This window comes from Triticum urartu, chromosome 2, assembly GCF_003073215.2.
Source record: "Triticum urartu cultivar G1812 chromosome 2, Tu2.1, whole genome shotgun sequence".
Taxonomy (NCBI): Eukaryota; Viridiplantae; Streptophyta; class Magnoliopsida; order Poales; family Poaceae; genus Triticum; species Triticum urartu.
This window is the reverse complement of record NC_053023.1, coordinates 218,622,272-218,631,414: the sequence shown is the minus strand read 5'-3', so window position 1 is coordinate 218,631,414 and position 9,143 is coordinate 218,622,272. Positions and strand designations below refer to the sequence as shown.

Here is a 9,143-nt window from a genome sequence, read left to right as displayed (position 1 = left end):
GTGAGAGATCGCGTCTGCTCTGAGCTGGCTTCAATGTGGAGCAGCCGCTCCACATTGGCATGAATGCGGGCAGCTGGCGCCGGGCAAGAACATGAGCAGGCGAGGGAGGAGGGGGTTTGGGTGGGCCAAAGTAATCAGAAGCTGGCGTTGGTGCTATCCGGACGCCCGCAAAGCCCGCCCACGTTTGCGGGAGAAAGTGCGTCCGGACCGCTCCGCGGACCGACCGCGTTGCATGACACAGCATGTCCGAACCGCGCAGTCCGGACATATGCAGGCGGTTTGAGGGCCGGCATTGGACATGTGGCTTTTTTTAGACGTGTGGTATATTTTCTCCCATTGCAACGCACAAGCTTTCCATATTTTATTTTTTGAACACCTTTCCCTATTTTATTTTTTTATATTGAGGGAGTTGCGTAAAAAGTATCTCTTTTTCGTGATAAAAATAACTGCCCATCTTGTGGATCTTATATGTCAGGTTGGATTGGTTATTGGGAATCTGATGGACAGTGGTTTTGGTATCGGTCTACCTGCAGATTATTATTTTGATTTGCTCTTCCCTTAGATCTCCGTTCCTCGCGCTTTTATAGAAGAAAATAGTAGGATCGGTTTACCAGCAGATGATGATTTTGATTTGCTCTTCCAACATGACACTAGAGTTATTTTGATTTGCTGTTTTTGCTTATTTGAGGCATTCTCACAACAACAAAATGGCAGACTACATAAGCCTTTTGGTTCAAGCTCTCAGCTAAAATTTGCACAAGTTGAGCCGCTCTGTTCAGCTCTCACCCAAAAGCCTTAACTATCAACGCAAAAACCAAGAACCTGGTGATCCAAAATAACATTAAAAGCTTAACTCAGTCATGGACATAGTTCGATAATTTAAAACCAAGAGAAGCACTGAATAGAACTAGAGCTACTGCCCAACAGTCAAAGTACTACTAGATACGACCCATCTTACAAACAAGGACACCTATACGATAACTCATGACGCGGTAGCATTCAGTTCATGCAGCTCTGAATCTCTGATTGCGCTCCATCGCCTCAATGGTCACTGCAAAATATTAGGTAGCCAGGTTAGTCATCAGCCAAAGACAAGCCATCATTTAAGCATGTGAACAATGTTAACAATCACTAAAATCAGCCAACAAATTGCAGTTTGAGAGGCGTATTTGTATCATTTCTTTGTTTATTTGCACAGACAAATTTCAAAAAGATTGTTTTAGATGAAATCACTAAGGCAGTAGCATATATTGGGTTGTCAATTCCTTGCCTGCTGTGGGGGCTGCTGCTGTTGCTGCTGTGGTGGCTGCTGCTGTGGAGGTTGCTGCTGCTGAGATGGCTGCTGTTGCTGCTCGTAACTGCCATAACCAGAGTATCCATAGTTTTGCATGCTAGGATCTTGCGCATTGGGTGCACCATAGTATGCATCAGGACCCTGTTGATATCCATAGTAGCTGTTGCCATTACCCTGGTTTGCATCCTGCTGGGGAGGCTGACAAAACGATGTTTGGGTTAGAATGATACACACGTCAAGATTTAACAGCTAACAGCTACAATACCTGTTTGTTTTGGCTACGGCCCCATGAAAGACGAACATTGGAACTACCAATCTGAGACCCATTCAGCGCACTGATGGCCTGCTCAGCGCACACCCTGAAAGTAGAGCAGTGACGAGAGCAACAATTAGGTCATGGATATTATTAGCTCGTATGTACTACTAGTAAAAAAAACCTGGAGATTTTCTTAACCTGCTGGTAAATTGGACAAATCCACAACGCTTGCCTACAGGAATCTTCACATAACCAACTTCGCCATATGGAGTAAAAACTTGCCTTAGATAGTTCTCATCTATATTGGAATCTAACCCGCCCACAAAGATCTATCGCACAAGTATGAAAAATAAGGAAACATCAACTCTCACAGTTTAGAAAAATATAACAAGGTACTCACTGTAGTATTGTTGGGATCATTCGCCGCCTCATTTACTTGAGAGCTCTGGTACCCTGCTGCCGTAACAAAACATACAGACATAATTAACTTCAGAAAGGATAACCATAGAAACAAAATGCAAAACCTAAAGCTGGCAAACCCAACTGGGTGCTCAGACCTACCACAGTAGACAAAAGAACTAATACACATGAAGCAGGAAATTACAAATATATCATCAACCTAATCATGAAGTACATGCAAATGCTGCTATTTCACTACAACAAATCAACCATCACACAAAGAAGCCATTGTCAACCAAGGGAGGTACATCCTTGCTTCACAAATTTAATTCGACCATTGCATGTGTCAGATTGGCTGTAAAAGAAAATGAAGCCTAGGAGCATGGCTGTCAGTAAACAGGTTAGCTTGCCGTCCTATTTTTGCGCAAATGCCATAATATTGATGAACTGGAATTAGCCTCCTCTGTTGCAACATGCAGCACACAACTAATAGTGCTAGGAAGGAAACCATTTGCTTTAATATTTGTTGCCCAGTATAATATATTTAGTGCAGGCCATCTCAAACCTAAACCTTGTCCATCCAAAAAAAAGGGAAGGCAACCAATTACTTGTGTATGCAAGGACAGTTTATTCAAGGACTAACGGAAGATAGAACAAATGTTATGTGCACTACAAAAGATTAGGTGCACAAACAAGGAATGGGAGTTCGAGGGAAAAGAATATTTAAGATGGGAATTACAAACTGTTTGGGAGTGTAGATAGAGAGTATCATTTGAAGTATATAACTGACAATGCTGGCAAATGAGAGATAGAAAAAGCTTCAAGTAAGCTATCTCAATGTGAGACAATTGCCCCCCCCCCCCCCAAAGTCGCAAAATTAAAACACTGACCTAACTGAGGCCACAGATTACAGGAGACATCTATCTCAGCTGAAGATATTTCCAGGCACTAAATGAAGATGGCATGGCATCCTGCTTTGAGAAACATGAATTGTGTTTAGTTTATTCATTACTTAGTTGTGTTCATTTATCCCAATCTTTACAAATGAAAGAGCGGGAAGGACATATATCTGTTTATAGCAACAGAAGCTGTGCTGGCTACCCTGAACTGGACTGAGTAGAAAGATAAGAAGTGCTAAAAGAACACTCTCATCGAGGAAGCAAACAGGGAACAATCAGAGTGTAAACAGATTGAATTGGCCTACAAAATGGTGTGCCCACAAGAAAGTACCTAAATATCATTACTCCCTACAAGATTCTATACAAGCAGGTGACGAAACAGCAGAAAATAATTAATATTCTATGAGGAAAAAGTTTTCCAGTTCACGTACCATTAGTTGAATATGTCTGCTGAGTACCTATATTCTTCTTGTTAGCTGCAGGCCCAATCCTCATTTGTCTTGTAGACAATGGCACTCCATTCATCTCAGTCATAGCACGTGTCTGCTCATTTAGATCTCCAAAGCGTACAAAACCATATCCTTTGGAGCGACCAGTGGCCCTGTCAGTAACAACATTAGCACCTTTAACTGATGGGTAGGTGGCTTTGAATATCTCTTCCAACATGGCGTCAGTAACATCAGCAGCCAAATCACCAACAAATATTGTGTGATCAGAACCATCGTCACCCCGCTTGTCACCAGCACTACAAGAAGCCCAGTTTAGCTTAAAAACTTGTTCAACATTAGGCATCATCTGCCCATTAAAGGTCCCCAGAGCATATTCCGCAGCAGCTCGAGATTGAAATTCAATAAAACCATAACCCTCGGGCTGCCCAGTATGTTTGTTGCGGATGATTTTCACTGAGGTGACCTGCAATTTCTAGAGAACATTAATACCCAATACATGAAGTACTTATACAAAAGCCAGTGCATACAATGACAATGTTTCCAGAAATACTAGGAAAAAACAATAAGTGAAATTATTATAACAGATATACAATATTTAATCCAGAGATCACACTTCCAGGGTGGCGAAAGACAATTGATGGAAATGTATAGAACGCCAAAACATAGATACATGAACATGCTACCATATACTACTCCCTCCTCCGCAACTTAATATACGACATTTTTTGACACATCACTATCTTATATTGAGTTACAGAGGGAGTATTTAATATGACACCTTTATTTGTCTTTATACAGCACATTTATCAAGTTGCGCTACTTACAACAGGTCTATATTGAGCATGCCGCACATCACAGGTAAAGATCAAACAGTAATGCTTAAACAAGTGATACGACAGCTTGTAACCGTCTGTGCATAACATGTTTCAAAATAACAGCAAAGGCTGATCTAAATTAACAATAATGCATGCCTTTGCTAACCCCACAAAGCAAACACTGAGTCACTTCCTATGGTACATGTGAAAATAGGATAGAAAACGCTCAGTATGAATACCCCAACATAATCCATCATTTAAGCACACACATTGGAAGTGTAAATTTGTAATGCGACAATTCTCTCAGTAGATAGAGGCATCACCTGCTGCGGCCCCACAGGAGCAAAGGCGTTGTAGAGGTAGGTCTCATCCATCCAGTACTGGAGATCTCCGATCCACAGCGACCTGATATCCTCGCCTCCGGAAGGCGGCCCGCCAGCCATCTGCGCTCCGTACTGCGGCGGCGGAGGCGCGTAATGCTGCGGCGGCGGCGCGTACTGCTGAGGAGGCTGAGGCGCGTACTGCGGCGGCGGGGGCGCGTACTGCGGAGGCATATGCTGCTGCGGATGGCCCCACATAGCCGGCGGGGGTCCCTGCTGGTAGTACTGCGGCGGCGCCTGGTAGTACTGCTGCGGCGGGGGGGCCTGCTGCAGAGGAGGCGGCGGAGCCCCAGAGGCCTGCGGCTGAGGCGCGTGCTGGCCGTTCATTGGCGGCTGGTATGTTGGCTGCATCGCGACGTATCGCCGCCTCCCCGGTTCCGGCGGCGGCTGATGCGGATGCGAAACCCTAAAAACCTCGGAGGGGGAGAGAAAAACAGAGAGGGGCAGGGTTTAGATGCGGTGGAGACGGGAGGCGACGGAAACCGTGGGACAGGTCAGAGTTTAATGGGCCGGGTTGGGGGGCCGGCTCGTTGTGTTGTTGTCTCGGCCACGATTGGATTCGCTCCCGTTTTCCCCGGGCCAGGCTGGCTGCGAATCCGAGGTCGTCCCAGCAGTTTGATTGGTTTTGCCTAAAAAAGAGCAGTTTGATTGGTTTTGCCTAAAAAAGAGCAGTTTGATTGGTTTTGCCTAAAAAAGAGCAGTTTGATTGATGTACTAATGCATGTTTGTTTGTTTTTTGCGGGTTGGTGTAATGCATGTTGAATTCAACTGAGCACTTTTTTGAAGAAAACTTCCAATATATTTATCAACTGTCAATGTAGTATAAAGAACACCAAAAGTACAAATTACATCCAGGTTCTTAGATCACTTAGCGACGACTACAAACACTGGAGCGTGTCGAAGGCGCGCCGTCATCATCGCCCCTTCATCATCGAAGCCGAGCAAAACTTATGTAGTAGAAAGCCAAGAAATCATCATGTTAAGGCCCTCAGAACCAGCGCATCAGAATAGAAACCGCCGAAAAAATCAACTGAGCACCTCCTGGTTGCATAGGATTGGCCATCTCGTGCACCAGCAAATGCGTAGTACCCAATTAAGTAGAGGAGAGGCGGAGAAAGACAACTCAGTAGTTGTGTTTCAACAAAGCAAATTCCAGAGTTGGCCACCCGTCCTAACGAGAAAATTTTCATTCTTGTTTGTATATATGGCCATAACAATCAACTGATGTTCACAGATAAATAGTATTTTTTGTGTTAAGTCGTCAATTTTCCTTTTGTCATGTGACCCAGAAAAAAAATGTGATTACGCAAAGTCTCATGTATGCGTCATAACTATCTTGTTGTCTCTTTATTGTAATGTATTTCATAACATTTAAATTTTGTACACACATATGGCATATATTGTTTTATTTATGCTCTGAGACCTATTTTTATGTCGTGCTCCAAGCATTCTGATTTTGCTTTACTTATTCCAGCTGGCAATTCCCTAATGCTAAAAGGTACTACATGTTTTTTATGTACTCCCTTCATCCGGAATTACTTGTCGAATAAATGAATGTATCTAGAAGTAAGATGTATTTTAGTTCTAAATACATCTTTTTTAATCATTTTTTTGCGTCAAGTAATTCCCGATTGGGGGGGAGGGGGGTGGGGGGGGTGGGGGTGGTGTTGAAGTTCACTAAGAATTTTTTTGCTTCCATTTATGTTAACATGATATTCTAACTTTAGATAAAAAAAACATGATATTCTAACTATGATACAGTTTCCTATTTGCGTAGGATTAGTATCAATTGGAACAAAAGCTTTGTAAGAGGAAAACGTGCAATATGGTAATGTTTACCTCATGCGATTGGTATTTCTTCATGAGCTCAACGAATGTATGCCCAATTTATTTTCTGTTGGGCAAGTTTCCCTCCGTGTCTCGCGAGCAGCAATACAAATTGCAAAATAAATCCAATTATTCTGCACCCTGAATGAGTAATAGTTATTCTTCACCCCACCTCTATTTTATCATCAATCCACTGTAATTTTACGTTCCATAAGTTGTGTCTTATTTTCGACGCAAAAAGATACCGTAAGAAAATATATAATCACCGTAAAAAATATTTTATGTTACGTAAAATTACAAACGTAAAAATATAGTGTAAAATACACATAAACTGTAAATTTTCTTGTCTTATTGATTCCTATTAATTCACTACATAAAATTTGGCATAAGAAAATAAAAATATAGGTCATTAGACAAGAAAATTTGCAGTTTATGTCTATTTTACACTATGTTTTTACATTTGTAATTTTACGTCACATAAAATATTCTTTACGCGATTATATATTTTCTTACTGTCTCTTTTTACGTCAGAAATAAGACAAAACTTACGGAATGTAAAATTACGGTGAATTGATTGTAAAATAGAGGGGGGTGAAGAATAACTATTCTTCACCCAGTGTGACGAATAGTCAATCCCTATTGCTCTTTCAATATGTTTTTCACGTGTCATTTTTCCTTTCCATTCTTTATCATTTGCTCTTTCAATGTACACCTCTGTTCACAAATATAAGATGTTCTAACTTTTTTGAATCAGATATATATATAAACACATTTTAGTATGTTTGTTCACTCATTTCAGTCGGTATGTAGTTCATGTTGATATGTCCAAAACACCTTATATTTGTGAAGGAAGGGAATATGTATCTTCTCAAGTCTATTTTTAGTAATCAAAGGTCCGACAATGATCAGGAGGTGTATTATCTAGTTTTAGAAATCAAGAGTCTTATGGCTGGTGGGGAGTTATTTCCTATGAAGAATTATAGGGACCAGAATATTGTCATATCATTTGCCAAGGGGAGCCGCTAGGCATCAGACAATTGATGCCTAGTATTTATGAGACTAGTAGAGAGGCGTTGAATTGGATCCCATGCACCTGTTGGATAAGCAAGGCACCTTCCGTTGAGTGTTCCCAAAACTGAAACTAGTTAATGTTGTGACTCCGCTGCTGGAATTCAGCAGGTTGATTGCTAGTCCTTTTAACGTAGGTCTCTAATATAGTATGTAGCTTGCTTCCATATTAATTGATGCTTCCTACACATAAATCAGTGTGTTTTTTGCGGATTGCTTTCTATGTGCTTCAAAATCTGCAGTATGTGAAACGATGCATGTGGCAAACTGGGTGCATCTGATGCATTCATGTTCTATCAATAGTGGAAGCATATCGATTCATTTTGCTTCTGTCGGATAGCAAATTTGCTTCCATATCAATTGTATATTATTTCAGTTTGTCCAACATGATAATTTATTTTGCATCGTCTAAGCTCAATGCAGACGCCTTGCTTCCAACACTACAAACACATGTTTCCATCAAACATCTTTTTTTACCATTGTCATAGACTCTTTCAAACAAATTAAATTGGAACTTGTCCTCGAAATCTGGTATCTGCATATGAATAAATAAGAATTTCCTTCAACGGAACTTGGAATTTGCATCCAAATAAATGAGTATTTGCATCCATAGAATTTGGAATCTGAAGCATCTTTTCTACCATTGTTATAGACTCTTGCAAACACATTAAATTGGATCTTGTTCTCCAAAGAATCTGGTATCTACATCCGAATAAATAGGAATTTGCTTCCAAAGATTTTTGGAATTTGCATCCATAGGATTTGGAATATGAATCAAAAAAAAATCCAGAATTTGCTTTCTTGCAGCAAAATCTTGCTTCGAGATATATATACTTTGCCTCCAAATCATTATGATACTATTTTCGTAGACTAGAAGAATTGCTTCCATACAAATATAGATTTGTTTCCATTAAAAATAAAAAGAAAAATTATATCATACCAAATAACATGGGGAGTGCTTTCATGGTGATGATCGTGTCTCTCCATTAAATATAGAATTTGCTTTTGTGATGGTCAGTAAGCTCCACTACATCTACTGCGGCTGGTGACATACACTGCGATCAAAAGTGTGAGGACCTTTTCCCTTGCATTGTTGCCACACAAACATATGTGATGCTTTTTCCTAACTTCCTATGTGCTTCCTGCAACTCGAGTACATAAACATGCAATGGAGTTAACAAACTATGATGAACAAATCCAAGAGATGAGAAGAAAGAACTCGAGAACTACAATGCTTCAAATAACGGAAATATAACTTGCATGGGCGAGTGACACACTAACCTTCAACTCTGATCGGAGGCTCTTCAAATAGGGGAACACTAGAGTCCATTGCTTGTTGTTCGGCCTTCTGGTGCTACTCCAACATGGGAGGTAACCCGTCAAAGCAGCAATCAGGGAGGGGAAGTTGGGCTCGGCCAACTAATGCCAGGAAGGCGCACCTGCACACCTGCAATGTTGCCCGGGGGGCTCATCGATGGGAGGAAAAAGGGAGGAGCAGTGGAACAGATCTGGGCAGTGAGGTGGAGAGGAGCGGAAGAACGGATCCGACCAGGTGATGGGCGACACAATCGCAGAGAAGGCGAGTAGTGCGGTCGATGGCAAGCTAGGGAGCTTCATGCAAGGGGGGCTTGGGATGGATGAATGGGCGAGTGATTAGCGGGATGGGATTATGCGGTAGATGTGGGTGGTTAGCAACGAGGCGATGTGCCCTTTTTTAAAGACCGAAGAGATAAGAAGTATTGGTCATGGGATTCAA

General features: G+C 41.5%; 1 protein-coding gene across 2 annotated transcripts; it reads right to left on the bottom strand.

Moving 5' to 3' along the window:
- Positions 1-823: 823 nt before the first annotated feature.
- Positions 824-4,966, bottom strand: LOC125536850 (polyadenylate-binding protein RBP45-like). 2 transcript variants are annotated; one of them, XM_048700133.1, is made up of 7 exons: positions 4,436-4,966; positions 3,280-3,760; positions 1,951-2,003; positions 1,749-1,879; positions 1,560-1,653; positions 1,271-1,492; positions 824-1,051 (listed from the first exon to the last, which is right to left on the bottom strand). In XM_048700133.1, the coding sequence occupies exons 1-7, from the start codon at positions 4,841-4,843 to the stop codon at positions 1,049-1,051; spliced, it is 1,392 nt and encodes a 463-aa protein (XP_048556090.1). In that variant the 5' UTR covers positions 4,844-4,966; the 3' UTR covers positions 824-1,048. The 2 variants fall into 2 exon arrangements, with proteins under 2 accessions (XP_048556090.1, XP_048556089.1); XM_048700132.1 differs by having other exon boundaries at positions 1,951-2,006; positions 4,436-4,965.
- Between the last annotated feature and the right edge of the window lie 4,177 nt (positions 4,967-9,143).